Source organism: Calonectris borealis, chromosome Z (assembly GCF_964195595.1).
Source record: "Calonectris borealis chromosome Z, bCalBor7.hap1.2, whole genome shotgun sequence".
NCBI lineage: Eukaryota > Metazoa > Chordata > Aves > Procellariiformes > Procellariidae > Calonectris > Calonectris borealis.
This window is the reverse complement of record NC_134352.1, coordinates 36,004,662-36,025,795: the sequence shown is the minus strand read 5'-3', so window position 1 is coordinate 36,025,795 and position 21,134 is coordinate 36,004,662. Positions and strand designations below refer to the sequence as shown.

At 36.7% G+C, this 21,134-nt stretch overlaps 1 protein-coding gene across 1 annotated transcript in view; it reads right to left on the bottom strand.

Annotated features, from left to right (window-relative positions):
- Positions 1–21,134, bottom strand: part of ADAMTS19 (ADAM metallopeptidase with thrombospondin type 1 motif 19) — a 153,267-nt gene that overhangs the window by 118,962 nt on the left and 13,171 nt on the right. Inside the window, exon 3 of the mRNA XM_075137023.1 lies at positions 2,092–2,257. Within this exon, the coding sequence (XP_074993124.1) occupies positions 2,092–2,257 (166 nt within the window). The remainder of the gene's footprint in view (positions 1–2,091; positions 2,258–21,134) is intronic.

Genomic DNA, 21,134 nt, shown 5'->3' with positions numbered 1-21,134 from the left:
GAATGTTTTGGTGATACTAGTTAACTGCATGTCACATCAGCAAATTGCTCCTAGCATAGACAGAGCTTTTATGCATATAACTTACTGCAGCCCCGCTTAGTAAAATAACCTGTAACAGCAGAGTGAGGGATTGGCCTTGCTAGTATAACAGCGTCAGTTAGAAACGGCAGGTATTTATACCTCCCTGCCAATAAGGTTATGCTAGCAGATGCAAATCAGTTATGCACAGCTTGAGTTATTTTGAAATTTCAGGCTGGTAGTAGAGATAACGAAACTTATTTCAAGCAAATATTTGAATCTCTGTTGACAGACTATTTGCACCAAGTCAGAGGCTTGGGCATAAGAATTAGAACAGAATAAGCTGACTTTCCCATTTTAGACCATAAGAGAAAGTGAAAGGATGACTGGTAATGAACATGACAGAAAAATAATGTCCTTACAGAAGAGTTTGCATCTTTACTCGTTTTCATACACATCATGATTTGCTATTTCTCAGATGCCCCTCTCCCCTTTCCCAGTGCACACATCATGCATACTTTTCATTTTCTCTCTTTTTCTCACTCCCAACACATGCAGGCAGGCGTGCTCTGCCTCACTTATCACTAAGGAAGAACAAGCAGCCTTACCTTCTGTGAACAACTTTTTCTAATACAGAAAATTAGACAAGCAGGGGCAATGTAATACAAGGTCTAGAAGAGCAATATAGAGCCTGCTGGAGGAAATTACATGTAATTTACTTAGTCCTTCTTAATAACTATAAAAAGAGCTTTGCTTTGCTAATTCATCTTTGATTTCAACCTGTGGATGGATGCCTATTTATAAAAACAGTACTTCCAAAATGGAAAAAACCCTATTCTGTAACCATATAAAACGGACAGAGCAGTATAAATGTTCAGGAAGCACCACACAGCCACAGAAAAGTTTAGGCTGAAAGGGATCTCCAGGCGTCAGCTAGGCCTCCTGCTCCAGTCAGGGCAAGTGTTGAAGTAAGATCAGCTCTCTTCAGCTATGTTTTATAAATGTCTGAGGATGAAGACTCCACAGTCTCTCTAGGCAACCTCCACAGCCTCTTCCAGTGCTAAGCATTCTTGCTGAGATTTTTTTCCTTTATGTCCAATTGAAATTTCCTTGAATCTGAGTTACAACTGTTGTCTTTCATCCTGAAACAGCATACCTGTAAGGAAAATCTGGCTTCATCTTCTCTCTGCAGTCCCTTAGGCACCGGAAGACTGCAGCTGCACCCTTCCTTTACCTTTCTTTACCTGTTTGAAACAACCCAGTTCCTTCTGCCTCACCCCAAATGTCATATAATCTAGCTCCCTAGCCATGTCCATGCACCTCTGCTATTTCTTTCCACTTTGTCAGTATCTCACTAATACTAGATTAGGAGACATGAAAAAAATGCGTATATATATGCACTCATTCTGGTTTATTTCCTGTGAAAAAAATGATTTCTCACAACAACATTAAAAACATCCTCAGCTCATGCTGAGGTCAAAAGACTATCCTTTGAAGAGGAGGAGCTGATGATGAAGCAGGAACAACAGAATGTCATCTTTCACAAAAGCCATTTTTCCCCTCCTCATTGAAAACTATTAAGTCATCACTATGTGCCACATTTTTGTTGAAACCCTTCTACTTCAACAACTTCTTCTACCTGCCATTGAGGAAGATGCATTAGGATTGTTTCATACAGTTCTTCTAAGTGTCAATCATAGAACAAGAACACTGTTATAAAAATCATTTCAAGGCAGTAATTAAGCAACTACGAAGACAGAGAGGGATAAGAAAAAGGTTGTAATTATTAAGCTGAAGTAAAAAAATGACCCGAAGATTTCTACTTTCAAATATAATGGGACATTAAGAAGCAGTGTCTATTCCTCAGTGGACAGTGTCTATTCTATTCCTCTATTCCTCCCTCTTCCGACAAGTGAAATGGTAGCCTCAGCATGCCACCTCAAAGTCCACCATAAGTTACTGCTACAAGAATAATCAGATATGCTTTTGTTGGGGGTTGTTTCTAATTACTATCTATGTATCTTAAAAATATATCTTCTACATTAGATCTTTGCAGTGAGATTTGTATATTACCTGTAACAACACCACAGTACTGATTCTGAGAAGCTGGCTTTTCAGTAATTTTCTCCTCTATGGACCTTTTTCGTCTGTACACCCTGTGTGCATGACCTGTCACAGCCAAAGTGCGATTGAGTGGCTCAATAAATATGAAGTCCTCATTAATCTGTATAAACCCCATCTGCAAAGGAAAACAAAAGGAACACATAAGATAAGAATTTAAGAAAGTATGAAATTGTGCACAGTCCTGCAGAAGAAAAAAACCCACAAAACCCCATTTAAGAAAACCCTTTGTTTTAGTAACCTTCCCAGCAAGGTGACTACCTTTAGATTTTACAAGCCTTTCTACTTAAGTGAACTAGCATAAATTTCATTTATTTCAACTAAATCCGTGTGGGTGGGTGGCTACATGCCAGTAGCAGATGCACAGTAAAAGATCTGGAATGTTAAAAGTTTGCTTTGGGAGACCCACGGGGTCATTTAAATATGTACAGCATGTACAGAAAAGTCTATACACTAGTTTTATTACTCAGTGTATTGTCACATTTTTAGATAACCATATTTAATGAAATAAGAGGAGTAATTTAGAGCATAAGAATACATCCTGAACAACTATGAAGCTGGAAAAGACATCTTGTGACACTTCTTTTACACTTTTTCAAATTAAAAAAAAAAAAAGAAGTGTCTTGTGACACTCCTTTTACACTTTTTCAAATTAAAAAAAAAAGTGTCAAAAAAGGCAGCAATCCCTCCTTGGTTGTCAGCAGCTAAAACAGAAAAACATTCTAATACAGCCATTTAGTTGGTTAGCTTCCCCCCCGCCCCAACATATTTATACACACAAACACACATAAAAAGCTAACACACCAGATGCATATCTAATATTACAAGAGTGTGGCCAAAGTTAAAAAAACTAGTATAAAATGTATTTATATAAATACCATACAAATCTAACTCAGCTCAAATTGTTAAGCTGCCAACACATGCAAGTTCCTATCAAGAGGAAAGTTGGAGACAGTAAGGTTTTGTGGTTTTTTTTCCTCCTAGAAAATGTCATCAGCAAGACTGACAGTTAACTTTCTCATTTTCTAAACTTAAAAACCTATTAAAGTTTTGCTACAGAAAGAAAACAATGTGGTACATCTGACTAAAAGAAGCAAAGAGCTCTTCTCTATGTTTCCATGTAATATGAATGGAGAGAAATAGAAAAGAATTTTGTTTCTTCTGGAATTATGTAGATGCCATTATCACATTGGATATCCTGCCTGACATATGGATAAATCATCAAAAAGAAATTCTGATCCAAGCAAGAAAACAAAATTAAATTTTATAGGTGGTACAAAATACAATTTCCTTCAAACACAAGTGGGCATTACTTTAAAAAGAAAAAACCCAACACAATCTCTCTGCACAATCACGTTAAATAAATGTGAATACATTTAATTTTTCAATCAGCTACACTAGCTGCAGAATGCTGAACAGATGTTGAAAGGTCATCATTAACAATGCACAGAAACATAAGAGTAGCTGGGTTTGTTTGGCTGTTCCGTTTCCTCTTTGCACTTACTTTTTAGGTCAGTTTATCTTCATTATGAGTTTTAAATGCTACATTTAGAAGATTAGCTACTTATGTATTGCTAGGTACTTTCCGTACACCTAGCAGACGCCACTTCTATATATCTTGAATAATGTTACCTTTACATAACAATTAACTTTTCTAATATAAACTATAAGTGATGTTAAATGAAATTTTATTTAAAAGCATAGTTCTCAAATACTAGTAAAATGCATAAACTCTTTTTCTTTCAATTTTTATGTGTAATGCTGAATTTCACTCAAGCATAGATTTTTTTTTTTTTAAATCATTATTTAGCCTATGAAAGATGCTGATAAACTCTGGATATAGAACAGGAATAAGCAGCCCATCAGGTGGTGCTAAAGGTTTCTCCTGTCCACCTACAAAATACAAGGCTTTAGTCCAATCTTGAACACAGACTCAATCATAGCCATTTGCCATATTTCTTCTGTCTTCATTCTCTTTGCAAAACGAAACCAGGGCTTTAAAATGCTGTTCTTCAGCATCATACTGAAGAACAGCAGACATACTGAAAAGCTGTGCTAGGACCACTGACATTTTGTGTTTTCTTTCAGCTCCCTGCACAAGCTGAAGATTAATCCATTGGTAGAGAACTCCAAAAATTATTGCCAGTCTGCTGAGTCACAAGTTAAAGAACTGAACACTAACGTAAAGTTTATTCAATAAAATCAACCTCAGTTACATAAATTCAAATGGGTAATTTTCAGACAAATCTGGGTAACCAAATAATCATTTTGACGTGATTATTTCTCTATCTCTTGGACAATTTCACAGTAAAGGGAAGATGAAGCCGTAACCTTGCCAACCATGCCCTTATTTTTTCATAACCATTAGAAGTAGAGTTAAGAAGATCTTCTGCCATAAAACTAAACACAGAAACCAGAGAAAATCACAACCATGCATTAAAGCACTGCAGTTTCAATGTGTTTTCAGATATTGGATGCCAGGGCCAAATACAGGCTTGAGACAGTTCAAATGGCAAAACGTCCATATCATGAATATGCACAGCAAAACAAATATTAAAAAAATGTAAAAAAATAATATGCATCTGGGGTAGAACTGTGAGTGAGTTCTGAGGAACTGATCCATCTCCCACCAGTTTCATCTGAAAAGCTACAGCTGACAGCTGCAATTGAAAAGGCTACCAGGATAGTGGACTTATCTCATGCAAAGGTAACATAACATGCCATTCTTTCCCCTGCATTCATGTATCCCTGCATTTTCAAGTTTCTTACCTGAAATAAAACAAAACTTAAATGTAGCACACATACATCTCAGTAGAGTTCAAGCCCAGGACAACCTCATTTGGCAAAAAATTCCTCAGACGTCCTAAGTAAGGATGAACTGGGTGCTTGCTCTGCATTTTATTTACTTTATGCAGTAGAGTGAGACCATAAATACAGGGCAGACTTCATCAAATGAGCATGTAAAGCATGACATGGGACTAAGTACAGACACTCTGAAATGGACTCACATCCACCACATGTATTTTAAAGTGGACACTTGCCCTCATAAATGAAAGCTCTCCACAACATACATTCACATCATATCAAGATTTTTCACTTTCTTAAAAGAAACAAACACAAAAAAGCCATGTGGAAACACTAGCCCTGAATGAAAACTAACTTTTTGTCTTATCTAAAATAGAAATAGTTCACATCTGAAATATGCCAATAATCACAAAAAGTAGGTAGATCAGAATTCTTCTGAAATATGAAAGCTGCTTGCTGTTTTTTTTTTTCTTATATCCAGTTGGAAACGGAGGAGAGATGAAGAATGAAAAATATCTGAATATTCTGGGCAATTGCACCTGATAAAAGACATTATAACAAAAACTGCTTTGCCATCTTATTTCTAACATCTGTGTCAGAACACTCATGCTAATCTTTTCTGCCCAGCATTTTTCCTAAGAGGACAGCAATTTTTTTTTCCCTATTTGGAGCATATATAAGGATTTGACATTCTGTCATGTATCCTATGAAAAGCTGAAGTAAGTCTACTGTTTCTAATAAAGTTGTATTACCATGAGAAGTTATACAAACATAAAAGTGAAGTAAATTTGTGAGGACCGCCTATGCATACAGTTACCAGGTACAGGGTATAAGCCAGGAAATGTCAAGATTGACAAAGATTTCTTTAAACTCTCATATACTCTTCCGTGCATACCAATTCAGAGTGGCAGCTTGTTATCATTCAAAGTTGAAACAATGCACATTTTGAACATAATATTGTTTCTTGCAGAATTTATACAAATAAGGTAGCAAAGGAATCTAAGAAAAATGAATACGCTTTCCTAAGAACAGGAATTGAGAAGTAAGAAAAGAAAAAAAATACATTTACCTTGCTATCATTATCACAAAAAAAACAGCATGACAGAAGAATATCCACAAGCATGTACTACAGTGAGAGATTAAGTCATTCCCATTTTAATATCGCAGAGAAGAGATGGGGCACAGATAACATTGTGTCAAAAAGGAGACTTTATATCCCGCAAGACAGTTATAAAATAGAATTTTGCCAATACGTTGTGTTGTTTTCATCACAGAGGTTCACTGAAATGTAATAATAAATGCAGACAACATAACACAGACTTCAAAGAAATGTTAGAACATTAAGGCTTTTTTTACTTTTTTAAACAAAGTAGTTCACCAGCTCCAAAGGGTGAGTCTCACTGGTCTACAATTTATTATTAGTCACTTATGTAGTAGCAGTTTCTAATCCTGTAGCTTGACATGTCAAAGCAAAACATTTCATTCACTAAACAATTCACCGCTGTGGTGGGTTGATCTTGGCCAGCTGCCAGACACCCACCCAGCTGCTCTCCTACTCCCCCTCCCCTACAGGACAGGGGAGAAAATAAGATTTAAAAAAAAAAAAGCTCATGAGTCAAGATAAGGACAGGGAAATCATGTAGCTATTACCATCATGGGCAAATAAAACTTGACTTGCAGAAAATTAATTTAATTTATTGCCAATTAAAACACATTTGGATAGTGAGAAACAAAGACAAATGAAAACACCACCTTCCCCCTGCACCCTAAGCGGCACAGGGCAGGTGGGGAACGGGGGGTATGATCAGCACAAAACAGTTTGCCTCTGCTGCTCCCTCACCCTCCCACTTTACCCTTCCTCCCTCGCCCCAGGCTGCAGCCCTTCAGGATAAGCCTGCTCCAGCGTAGGCTCTCCACGGCCTGCAGTGTTCTTCAGGGCATGCCTACCTGCTCTGGCCTGAGGTCCTCCACGGGGAGGGCCCCAGGGAGGACCTGCAGCGGGGATATCTGCTCTGGTGTCTGGAGCACCACCTCCTCCTCCTCCTCCTCCTCCTCCTCTACCTGTGGTGTCTGCAGGGATGTTTCTGTCACTTTTTTCCCCTCACTCCTCACACAGCAGTTTAGCCTTTCCTTTTCCCAGGGGTGTTGCCATCTTGGCTGAGGGGCTCGGCTGCGCCCGGCAGCGGCGGGTCCGTTGCAGCCTGCCAGAACCAGCTGTGGCCGGCACAGGGCAGTGCCCCACAGAGGCCATCCGTACAGAGCTACATACCTCTCCCCCTCCCGCAGGTTATTACTACCAGCTGCGTGCTTGCATGGGCACAGGCGTGCCTAATAACGGTGTGTTCCCCTAAACAAGCGGTAGAATCAAAATTTCCTAATTCTCACCTGAAGTAAGCTCCCACCGTGTGACACCTTTCCTGTTTTCTCATTACTCTCTTGTCTCTTCATCCGTTCAACAGGCATCTTAAACCAGATTTCAGTAATAAAAGGACATAGAGTTGCCATGTCCTGACCCCAATAAAAATTTTCCCTGCAGTCCACCCTCCACTGGCTTGTGAAGCAGACGCACACCGTGTGCAAGGACAGGCTGTTCGAAACGGTCCTTCATGCTCCCACCATACTGCCCAAGGCAAGTGGCAATACTGTCATAGGAAAAATGCATCCCTATCAGATGTAGAAAATGTACGTATAGTTTAATAAGCATATTACAACCACCAGCACCAAAATATCCATGTCATCTGCAGTATAAAAATGAAAGGTTTTCTTCAATGTACAGTGCAAAAGACAATCCTTGTTTAATAGTTCAACACTTACTAAGTGTTTTGAAATACATTCTGGTAATCTTAGACTTTGTACTATTTGTAAAATGTCCCGGAACTGAAGATTTATTCTTGGCTAAAGAGGCAAAATCTTTAATCTGCATATCGGTATCCCACTCTAAAGAAGGTTTTCCTCCATGATTTTAAAAGTCCAGATTAAATTTAGTATCATGATTCTAAAAATGCTATCAGGACCTGACTTCAGCTGAAACACAACAAAATTCTCCAGCTCTTACTAATGCATATAATAAAGCAAGCTCAAACAACTTTTCAAACTGCGTAAATAACAGGGTAAGAACTTCACATGTTCTTGTTACTCAAACACACTACACCTTTCCATCTTTAAGTACCTTCACTGCTGAAGGCTGAAGAAACAGTTCATGAGTGCCAGCAACTTCTGTCTTCAATTAACTGCATTTCCGGGCTTGCACAGCATAGGCATTGTGCTTCTCCTAGAGATTTTCTCTACCTGCTCACTCCACTCTACTGCATAGTTAGGAACAGTCATGGCGGGGAGAGAGTCAGTATTATCTCTGTTGACTGGCTTTCAGCTGCCAACATAGCATTCAATCCAATCCTTTCTGGGATTTTTTTTTTAATGGTAGGACTGCGCCCTAAGGAAGTACACATGTATCCACAACACTGTACCTTATAGCTCTGATAGGGGAAAAACGTTCAGACTGTTATGCAGAGACTACTGAGTTAAAAGCATGCATTCAGCTACTGGCCCCCAAATTTAAGATGTGTAGAAACAATTTTTCCATGGCTTTTAAACTCTTCCAAACTCCTCTGCTTCCAGTCTGGTTTGAGGTACACACTTCCCTGAATCTTCAGGAAAATCATTCTCTATAGGATGATGCTCTCATGATGTTTAAGATGATGACTACTTTTATCAAAACAAGCTGGTGTTGCACATGCAAAAGGATTTCTTCATTTTTGATAGGTACGAATGAAGTAGAATAGTGAAGCCTGCAAAATTGAGATGGGTTTGCATATTCTGACGCATTTCAACAGATGATATTATTCACATAATCTTACTCAACTGAGCAAGAATCTGTCAAGCTGACAGTGGAGAGTGAAGTGTAAGCTGATCACAGAAAGGACACAAATCCAAAGAAATCTGATTTGTTGAAAAGAAAATGAAGTAAAGGAGACCAATGGATAAAGAAACTATACACATCAAGTCCGCCCAGAGGTCTGTGGTTGTTACCCCTCAAACTTCCATTAGCCCATTAATTCATTGCCGGCCAAACCCTAAGATGTTTGGAATTTCCTCCAGATTCCAAATTTCATGTTTCCTAGCCAGAAATAAAATATTTCCTTTTGGAGACCTAAGTCTCCCTCTGTAAACACATTATTAGAAATTACTGCTGTATTTCGTACAAGTGCTGCTTAAATTGCCAATATTCTAATATTTGCTATGATTTTTAAAACTGTCTTCACAGTGCAGTATGGTATCTAAAGAAAGCAGTCTACTTAAGGAGTGACCACAAACAAATATTGACTACCTCCACAATAACAATATTTTAATACAGCTGTGCGTGCAATAAAATATTTTGTAACACAAGTTTGAGATCTAGCACAAGATGTTACCAGTTATTTCAGATGTTAGCTTTACTGAATGTAAGTACCTAAAATAGATATTAGCATTTGTGCCTTCACCATTTGGAGACCGCGTTTGAAATATTTTCATTTCTCAAGAGATTTTTACAGGGAAATATTTCAACAAAAATACATAAATTGCATCATTTTTTCAGAATCTCCCCTTCTCAGATCTTGACATTCTTGACATCAAGGAAATTTTCCATCTAGCAAAGTTGTCCTCACCCTGTTTTGCCAGGCTGGCAGATCACCTGCACCACTGATAAAATTGCCGATTGACGATATTAAGAACAGAATCACATCTACGTTAAGTACATGTGAACAACTGGTCTGGGTCAGAACAAAGGTTCTGTACATCATCCTCCTTCTGACAGTGCATAACAGATGACAAGACAGAACATAAGAACACATGTAGTTTGTATGCTCACAGCCTACAGCAAAAGCCAGTAGGGAACTGGTACCAGTAGCTTTACGGGATGCATAAACTTTAACCACAGTGGAAAAAAACAGAACAATCCTTCGTCCTCTCATTTGCTTATTTACAAGATTACAAGTCAAAAAGGACTATTAAAGAATTATTTGCCATGCAGGAAGGATTCAAGTTCTAGAGTATGAAAAAGGCTGACAAGATACAAAAATAAAACTAGTTAGCTTTCTTTTTCCAACCACAGTGAACGAGATCTCAAAAACATATTGAGACCATTAATAAAAATTATGATAAGAAAAATATGGAAAAGGATCTATTAAGATCCTAACGTATTAAAGGGTGGATGGGGGGGTTATTTAACTTTCCATGACTTAAAGACTCCACTTTCTTTGACATTATTTTAAAAAGCATCCTTTTTTTCCCACTTTCTAATGAGTAACATACAAACACTGTTCTTGTGATCCCTGCACTGCAAGTGCTTACTGGCATTGTTGGTTAAGTCCAATGCTGTCCTTCAGCAGACCAGAACTCAGAGAAGCCAACAGATTCGTAGCTTTGGAAATAATTCGATGTTGTCAAATATTTACTAGTAATCTCACAATCTGTAAAAGGTTGACAGCCTCCTAAATATCACTAGAGAGCTGTGACAAATTTAGCATACCTTGGAAACAAGGCAATTGAGGCAACATGATATATGGTCACAACTGTGAAATTGATAGGATTGTGAAATACCTACTGATTTTTATTCAAGTTTGCAAACATTCATTAGGACCTCAAAAAAGGCTGCTTTGATACAGCTACATTTCCCCATTAAACTGAACATTAACGTGTATCTTGCAGTCTGAAGTTCCTTTGCACATCTCAGTTCTTCCGTCTCACTCCACAAATGCCTTTTGAGACCCACTCAAAATAAAACTTCCACCCCTAAAACCTCCTACATTCTTACCAGCAATACTTCTTCTTGCCTGCCTCCACCTCTCCCCTTATGGCCAGCTGGACTGCCCATATTTCTTGCAGATGATGTGAAGCACAAGAAATCATTTCTTTACATAAGGCGCTGCCATTCAGCTACTTGTTGGCATCTTGCCTCTGTGCAAGGTAGACTTTCCTAATGCTTCAACTGCCATTATAAGACAACAGATATTCAAGGTACATTTTAGTCTGGAGGATGTAAAGTACATCACCGTACTTTTATCAGACAGTCTCTAAAATGGTAACGTTAGCAATTTAGTAGCCACTTCTGTAACTTTTTTTTTTTAATACCTTAAGAATATTTATTAGTGGTTACATACATAAAGCATTTCATATTTATGAAAGCCAACTGGAAGCACATGAACTATCAGTTGATTTTAAAATCAGTTCAGTATAGCTGTACACTCTGAAGATTACTAGGGAACATTCAATAACACCATTTAAAAACATATCACATTATATATATATGGTGAATTGCAACAAGATACAGAATTAATCCCTCAACCCCTTTTCTTTTTTCATAAAAAACCTTTGGAAATCTATTAATCCTCCTTCAACTTTTACCTGTTCTTTCTGAATTATGCTTATAAATTAAAAGTTCCAACTCAAAGTTAAATCAGCTTCATTAGAAACCAGGTATATTTTATTACATGTGCAGTTAAGTTATAACTTCAAAAAAAAAAATCCAGGATAGCAAATACTGCAGCACTGCCAAAACAAAGTTCCAACAGCAACATTAACTTTTGCTCAAACTGACATTCTATTTTTTTAACTCTGCAACATGAATGCTACATTAACTTTTTTTAAAAAAATTCACTTAGAATAGTTTTTCAAGTAAAAACAAATGCATCTCATTGTGGAGAAAGCTCTTCCTGCCAGACCTAGAAAAGAAAACCTTTTATCTGGCCTGTACAGGGTTCCATACCTCTCAGTTTCCTACTTACTGAAGAGCGGTGGAGAAGCGGCAAATTTACTTGGTGATGGGAATATCTCACCAGCAACATATTGTTTCATAGCCATGCTCCAAACTCACTACCTACAAGCTTCCCATGATAGTTTCAGGTTCTGAATTTTAGTTAGCCAGTTCTCAGTGACATGCAATCTATCTTGTTGAAAGGCTTGGGTTCTTCCAATGGCATTTTGCAGAAATACAGCTTGGCTAAGAAAAGGTATTCCCCAACTGGGAAGTTGGTGACAGGCTATATTCTCTGCAAGAATCCTACAGCTCTGCAAAAACCTACTCATCCAAATGGTCCCAAATAGAGCCCATTGTTGAATGAGAAGCTCACATTTCTTTTACCAAGATAAAAATCTGAGATTAGAAGGTAAACTTCTAAGATTAGAACGTTTATCTCTAAACTGCAGAGTGTACTTCTAAGATATAAAAGACACAAAAAATTCTACGTAGGCTTATTTACACATTGCCATTTACAGAGTACAAATATCCTACGTTACATGGCTACCTTTTCACATTTGGAATGTATTTTAATTTATGCGAAAGGCATCTGCAGAAATGTCTCATTTCTGTTTAATGTATTCTTTGTGATGGATTTAGATTTTATTGGAAGTTAGACAAAAATGCTTCAGTATAATTTGTATCATTAGGCTATGAAGTCCACAGCTTATAATGATCAGGACTCACACCTTCAAGATAAAGTCTCAAAAGGCAGAATTTTTGTAGGGCACTTTGGGAAATTCTTATGTCACATCCAAGATAATTAACACTCAAGCTGTAACCTGTCTGCACAGCTGCAATACAATGTCTTTAAAGGTAGAGGATGCAGTTTGCGCAACTATCGTAAGGTGATAAAACAACAAAAAAAGATATTATAAAATTAACATAAGCATAGATAGTTCAAACTGTGATTTTCCAAGCATTTCAAGAAAGCTTTTTAACACTTACAAGTAAACTTCTCATTAATAACACTAAGCTTTAAAGTTTTTCAACTAACTCCAGCTTTAAAGAAAGGAAGGAAAAAGCTGTAAAAGCACATATATCAACAAGGGTCTATGTCAAAAACCTGTGTCACTACAACGCTATAATCTCCTTATCCATGTTTCACATCTGGTTTTTGTTTCAGCGTTGTCACTTTTATATAGGTCCTACGGTATCTGGGTTTACCATAAAAGTTCTCATCTCTTTTGCTTTCTTCTGTGTCATGAAGTTTTCTAAATCCACAACAATTCATGCCAAAGATGACAAGCTGAAATATTCCCCATGATACAATACATGATCGTCATAATAAATGTGTAATGATGATATGATATTTATATTTCATGAACTTTATACCAAATGGGCTTTAGCCGACATGATGTATGGTTAAGATTCTTTTTAATCAAGATGTTACCTGAAAGGGTGTGTTATGAATTGGTACACAATTCACAAGGGTGAACACAAGGGTACAAAACCCTTTTTTGCTAAAGACTAACACAAATTTCAGAGCAAGTACAAATTCCCTAGTTTCCAGCACAGTATATCCATCTTTCATGATGACCATCTTAAGGAGATACTGTTTAAAAGTCTGTAATTTTTGAATAACAACATTCAAATGCTGAAGTAGTTATTACCCGTGCTGCTCTTGCCAGTTTAGAGTGTTTTACAATGACTATACACACACAGAAATACACGCTCCTCACTCTCTGAAAAATCCACATAGATGCAGAAAAATAATTATGTTATTACTCAACAGCACTCACTATGCTACTCACTTGTAAACAGGCATTCACTACACACAAAATGAAATTGCAAATAAAATACATTTATCAATTCTAATCTCTCTCATTTCTTTTAAGTGCTTTTTTTAGACAAAAGCACAAAATGTGCTTCCTAAACTCGTGGTAGTGTTCTAAAATCAGATGTTCAGTCACTGCCATCAGCAGTGAAACTCATGAGGCTGACACAAGTCCCTCCAACTGCCACAGTTTTCTGTGCAATCTAACAGGCTGGTCATGAGGTTCAAGTGACCACCTCCTCACATGCCAACTACTCTCTGTTCTCCTTATTAGAAATATCAACTGTCTATACACTCTTGCAACAACACTGTCACATCACTCATGGAGTCCACTTGTTCAGCTTGTGCCACTGTTTCCAGAAAAGTCAGTGCATTTTCAGCTACTGTACACTTGCCCTTTGATCTCCAGAAAAATTCAGTAGAACTGATAAACCAATTGTCAAATGCTGAAATTGTGTTCAAACTCCCTTTCCTTTCCCCTGCCCAAGAAGCTCTTGCCCAAGTTCTGGTTGGTTAAGTTGTGGCTTAAAGGATCAAAAAAACCCCAAACTTAAGAAGCAACTGTGACAAAGGAAAACACACCACAATACATGAAAAAGCCGTGTATTCTGTGAAAGAAAGAAAACCCCAGCAGGAAAAGACCATTTGCTACCAAGTGAATCGTCTGGACTTGTGGACTCTCTGCACCAGCAGAGAGAACAATTGGCTGATTCCTCTGGTGACCTACCTAGCACAATGGATTTTCAGGTTTTTTATTACTGTCTCAGAGTCATAAAAAGCCATTTCATCTTTGTACTTTAGCCAGGAAATCAATCAAAGAGAATTATGCATCACTCGTGAAATTGTAGGTTTGCTTATAAATTTCACTTGAATATTAAGAACAGACTCAGCTAAGCTCAACTTGCTAAATCAAATCCAATTTTCCCTTTATGTCATGTGCAGCATGCATTATTTCATTATTCTCATTATACTACCTTAATTCTCACTGCTTAAGACCTGTAGTATTGAAAAATTAGTAAAGGATAAGAAACGGTCTAGAACAGAGAATGCAAATTGCCTTTGTATTTTAGATATGTTAGATCCACAGATCAAGTCCAGCCCTCTATGCATTCAAGACTTTGTAAAATAGTCTTTCTTACACTTACCTTTGTAACACAGATCCTTTATCAGCCTAGATTTCTTTTTAATGTATTTCCTTGCTGTTACTGTTAATTAAAGTAGTTTCAATAGAACTGCTGCTCTATTGTTTTACTACTCCTATTTGAAATTTGTTTCAGATTTTTCTCTTCTAGTAGTTGGATATCTTTCCCATTTTCTAACCTTACTTTATTCATGGTCATTATTTTAGATCCATCTGATCCTGGGTCTACATTGTTTTCGTCCTTGGCCAGCTTTCCAGGCTCCTTGATACTCGCTCCAGTGTTTTTGTAAAAGGTAAATCATACTGTAATACAGTTTCTGCTGTGTGATGATAAACACACCAGCCTTTGGCTGTTGCTTGATGAAATAGGCTTTACTACTATAATTATCATTGTAGCCACAACTGAATTCCTCTTTCTGAACATCGGCAAACAGAACTGCAAGCCATATTTCAGCTATCATTTCACTGCAACTTTGTGAAATGAGAATAAAGTTTCTGTATCCCCACTAAATGTCCTTCACCAGTCAGATGCATCTTTCACACCCACATCTTGCCTGATGGCTCATAATGATCCTGTGATCAGCAAATACACAATCTTTTCCTCCTCCTGTCACTGCCAGCTAAGTCATCAGTCTATAAAGCAAATCCATAAATGTAGTATAAAAGTAGTAAGTCACACTAGAAGCCACTTACACGAGCCTTTGGTCTGTTTAATTCTCTTGTGCCTCCCAGCTCTGAATTTACCACTAAAGCAAAGTCAAGTTCCCAGATGTTGCTTCCGATCTTACCTCCTGTTCATATAAAGCATCCAAGCTAGGTTCTTCATGACTAGAACTGGCCAGGAGCTTTCCAGCAAAAGAGGGTTTTTTCCTTCAAAAATACCGAATCATCAAAAAGAATATGCTCTTTATCACCTAAAACACTGCCTTCTCTCCACATTAATATGAACAAAAGCCACACTGAAAACCAGGCAAAATTTACTGGAACCCTATCTCTACTCTGCCAGCTAAATTTGTGAGAGTGGGACTTCAGAACAATCATATCAAGTTACACCAAAGATACATCTTCCATTGAAAGGCAGCCAGCTTCACATGGAGAATGAAGTCTTTAAGAAGTGGGAAAGCACAGAACCACAGTCCAACACATAATAGGGTCCTTAGGGATAACAGAATTCCTACCATTTGTTTTTTCCAATTTGTTATTTTAAGGTCATCATTACATCTGACATTCTATTTTTACAAAAATACGTCTCCATTTCCTAGATCTAACTAGTTTTGTCTGTTAATCTTTGACGCTGCTTACTTTTCCTGTATTGTAAGGCATACGACATGTTACTAGCTAGATATGGTGGTGAAAATTGTTTCTCCTAAGTAATGTGCCAGCAGGTTCATTACAACATCATGTATAAGCTTCCATAGATTCTCCTTTTTTAAAAAAAACCCAAATGTTAAGAAGTAGTTTACTAAAATTAAACATATGTTATTCTTTTCACAGATTTATTGCTTCAACAGCACATTGTAAATGGACTCCACTGTACACTCTTTTTTTGGCAGTGGTTACCCAGAAGTATAGTTTAATTGTAGTTTGCTTTAGTCAAATTAGTTGCGTCAAAACACTGGAAGAGGCTTAATGCTTTAAAATGCAGAACTCATCCCAAACCCTTTTAAGTCTTGCACTCAGAAGGCACAGCATAATTTAAACATACACAAAAAATTTCAAAATCATTAGTGCACCATAACTCAAATTTCAAAATATTAAATATTAAAAGGAGGTAAATAGGACACTGGTGTTGAGCGAAACCCTACAGTTCTTAAAATGACTCTTTCTGCAACAACTACAGAAACCTTTATAAACAATCACTACCCTACACAGACTGTCCCATGAAGTAGATGTGCGTATGCTGTTCTTTCTCTCCATAGAGACAAGTCTAATCTGTTCCAGTTTGAGGTAACTGAAGTATCTTTAATAATAATTCATTGAAAACTACTATCATAAGGCAATTCTAAGTGCTATTTTCAAACGCTTCAAACAGAAATGTAACAAATATGAATTACAAACTCCTAAAGCTAAATGTACCATTCCTGGTTTATAGTCTATTTTTCTAAAAAAATAGATGGCAACAAAACCAACTGTGTCTAACTGTAGATAACTTATTCCCAATGTGTCACATGAAGATATACCTAATGATTTGCACTATAGACACTAGGAACCCTCAGATAATTTAAAATTTTGGGGGTTGAAGAGGTATGACCGGACAAAGAATGTCATCTATGAGCCACAGAAAAACATTAAGAACAGGGATAACCAACAAGAGCCCCAGCATCTTTACTGAAGCCACAGAACAATGGAAGTGTGGGTCTCATGGAGATACCAATCATTCATGTGCCCTCATTTTAGTGCCATCCAATCTATACATATGAAATATATGTATAAATATATGTTTATGAACAATTATGAGCAGGAACCTCATGAAATTCAGCAAGGATGAATGCCAAGTCCAGCCCCTGGGACAGAGTCACCCCCTGCACTGGTACGGACTTCCCATTGGGTGGATGGATGGATGGATGGACAGACAGATGGATAGATAGTGAGCAGATCTGCTAAAATGGACCTGGTGGTGCTTGTGGGCAGTAGGTAGAGCATGGAATACAACAAAGGGACATATGCAAATAAAGAGAAAAAGCATATTGAAAAATTTATCTAATCCTACTGAAGTGTAACATACATTCAGAAAGAAAGAAAATTTATTCAAATATCTTTGTCCAAGGTATTAAAAAAATCAGCAGTCCTGCAATCCTGCATGGATAATAGAACATTTCTGTGTATACAATTTCTAAAAGATATAACAGCTCATTCAGTACTTCCTCAATTTAGGCTGAATAATCCCCACAGCTCTGTTCTGATGGAATTTGGTTTTTTCTTCTGGTAATAACAGCTGATCTATGCCACTGCCTATATCAACATCATCACCTCTCATGGAGGGGACATGTACTTGGCTGTGATGGTGTACTAAGTTGATAATGTCCTGATCTCTAAATTCTAGTCCAATTCTATTATTTACTTTTTCTCTGTCTTTGTTTTAAGTTTTGAATTCTAATTTTGTTCTGTCACTGACTTGCAATATAAATTTGGCGAAGATACTTATGCTTATGTATTCTTAACTAGCATTCAGTTTGGGGAATGTATATGTATATGCTGAATACTAATAATGCAAGACATTCAGAACTAGTGGGTATATTTTAAAATTTTGACATAAACCACAATTTAAAGCCTTCAATTGCAACATCTACAAAATAAACAATTGCAGTTGCATGCAAACATACATACATGAAAAATGTTTGACAGAAGCATAAATACTCTAAATGCCTCTTTTTTTCCTGTTAACTTGTTACTCAGCTAAAATTACTGTGTAAATAAACTTTTTTTTTTACTACATTGCAGCTACTCAGATTCCAAATACACCTTCTCCATAGCTATACATCTATTACTATATGAAGTGTTTAGGCTCTACATCGTTTAAAGAAAGGGGGGGAAAAGGAGAGGGGAGAGAGAGACAATATAGAGATGATCTGGACTTTGAGTTTGCAGTACATGAAATTCCATTTTCTTTCACATACACAGTTTCATGTTCACTCAAGAAAAGTATTCCAAAGATATATCTTTAAAATCATAAATCCAAAATTATTAACACCTAAAGATTTACACTTAGGAACTACAGACTAAGAAATGCAGACTTACCACAGGCATGTTCTTATTTCTTTTCCTTATGCAGCACTCTGGAAGTTTATGAGGTACGGAAAGCCTGCTACTCTTAGCACAGGTTACTTTATTTTATAAAATTTTAAAATCAAATTAGCATTTCTGATCCAAGTGCTACAAGCCATTGTTGAAATGGGAAGTCAAATTTCACATTACGTATGTGACAGTCAATTTAAAATCTATTTTCAAGACACATCGGGTTAAAAAACTTGATTTTTAAACTAACTTAAATTAAAAAACTATTGTATGCATTTGCTCCAGGTAACTATGCAAGGATTGACTAATATCACTAAGAACAGAGACAGCTATTGGCAAGCCAGACTTCATCAGTGGTGCAGCTATTAAACGTGCAGAATATCCGTAAATGCACACAAGGCACACTCTGCAATCCTTAAGAAAACAAATATGATATTTTCAACTTTAGGTGCCTAAAACAATACAGATTTTATGGCAACCATGACTATGTCACAGAAGAAAACATCACCTATTCTGTCAGCCCGCCATGTAATAAATTACTGGTCTCTCTCTGATAGTTTCTCGCTTCACTCAGTAGTGCCTACTCTTTATCTCAGAAGGTTGAATTGATTAGTAAAACTAGTTAGATTCTGGAATTATTCTTATCTCTCAAACAGTTTTGCTTCTATTACAAAAGAAACAGAAGCTCTGAGGAACATCTAGAAAGCCTTAAAGGTTGTCTATTTATTCCAATGACATAAGCTGAATTAATAAAATAGGTATCTTTTGCTCAGAAACCTTGCCTAACATGAAGTATTTATTATTTTTTAAGAATAATGACACAAAAGACCATCTGAGGTCTCATTCAAAACCACTGTGTTTATGTCAACTATGATCAAGCCCTGGTATTATGGTAAGAGGGTAACTCCATTACAGTTAAGATCAGAAGAGACTTTCTCAATTTTAGAATGTTAAAAGGAAGACAAATGAGGTTGTTATTATGGAAAAATCATTTTATGGATGCAACCCTCAAAGCTCTCAACCTGCTGTTGTCAATATATGCTCAATTAAGCAAGATACAGTATTCCACCCTCTCTGTCTAAACCGTAAGCAGATCCAGATCTGATTTCGTATCAATTTAGATCAATGGTAGTACTGTGATAGTAAATATGAAGTTATGTTATATAATCAAGATTCTGATTTTATGGTGTGTAGAAAAATTCACTGCCTATATCTTTATGTTAACAAATTAATTTATTTTAAAAATAATAAGTAATAAATGGAGCTAGAGCTAGTAAAGAGAAGGAAACTAGAAGGCAATGTCTGTGCAAAAGTAATTAATTGGTCACCAGCTTATTCCTCTTCATTTGCATGAAAAAATTCTATTAATAAGAAAGAAATTTAATTAAAATGGAATTTATTATTCTACTAAGAGTACACATAAACTTTCTGTAGTTGCAGCTCTAAATGGTCAACTACAATCAGAACTTTTTTTTTTTAAAGAAGTTCTTCCAGTGGTCTCCCAGCATTTTGGCCTTCAGGTTTCATATTTTGATCTGTCCTTGTGTGGGCTAGAGAATTACTTTTTTATTTTTATGAGCTCTCATTTTCATGTAGGCCTATGTTTCAAGAAGCTGGAAGACACAGCAATAGTACAGCAACTCACAAGGGCCATGCCTTCAGTTTGGTTCATCAAAACCACAATGATCAGAACTGATTGTGATTCAAGCACAGTTTCCAGATGAACTAAAGGAAGTAACTACCATTACAAAAGGAAGCATTAACCAACTACCAAGGATGATATCAAAGGAAAAAAATCAAAGAGATCAAACACTTGAGTCCTATGGACAAAGATCTTCATTTTGTCCCCCACACAATCATACATTAAACAGATGTTTTATGTGGTTGCATGACTTCAACTTCATTGTTGGTGCATGTGCCAACTGACTAATGAATAAAGAGGCTTCTCGTCTGCTGCCTAAAATGTTCTGGAAAGCCTTATTTTATTTTGCTTCAAAAAGTATACTGGAGCAATATGCTCAACCAACCACAGATGACTATTATAGACTAATAAAATAAACTACAATCAAACTGAAAACCAAGATACACTTATACTTGAACAAGCATGATACAGCCCTTTACTTGCACAATTCGAAACAGAACTGGCATAAAAATCCATTTTTAAAACAGCAACCTAACCTGTAAATTATGTCTATCATGTTGTCGTAACTGAGTGATGCATGATGTTAACAATCACTTGATTTTGCTCATCAAGTACATGCTGTATTAAATTAAACATCACCACCGATTTACTATTAAAAAAAAAATTCACAACCACAACCCTATCCCCTTTCCAGAATAAATACAACAGCTTCTTTAAAGTAAGCTGGGATTTAAAAAACTCTATTCCATAAGGTAAAAATTCTTTACAATGAATGGTTTAGTGATAATTCCAGATCATTTATTATACAACAAAATTTCAGTAATTATTAATATCGTATAAGAAAGTTTCTTTGCATAGCTAAACATGACTAGTCATAAAAAAAGCAACATCTACGGAAATATATCACCTATGGAAAAAATCCTTGCAATTAAGGACTCAGTGCTTGTAAAGGTGTGTTTCTTTAGAGCGTTTTGGTGTAATAGAGTAACTTGTGGTAAGACTAAAAACCACTCTTTTGGAGTATGAATCAAACTGCTGTACCTTTAGCTAATGAAACTGCATTAACCCCATTTCTTTAGTGCAAGCCTGGATTTAATCCCATCAGAATCTGAAATGCTAT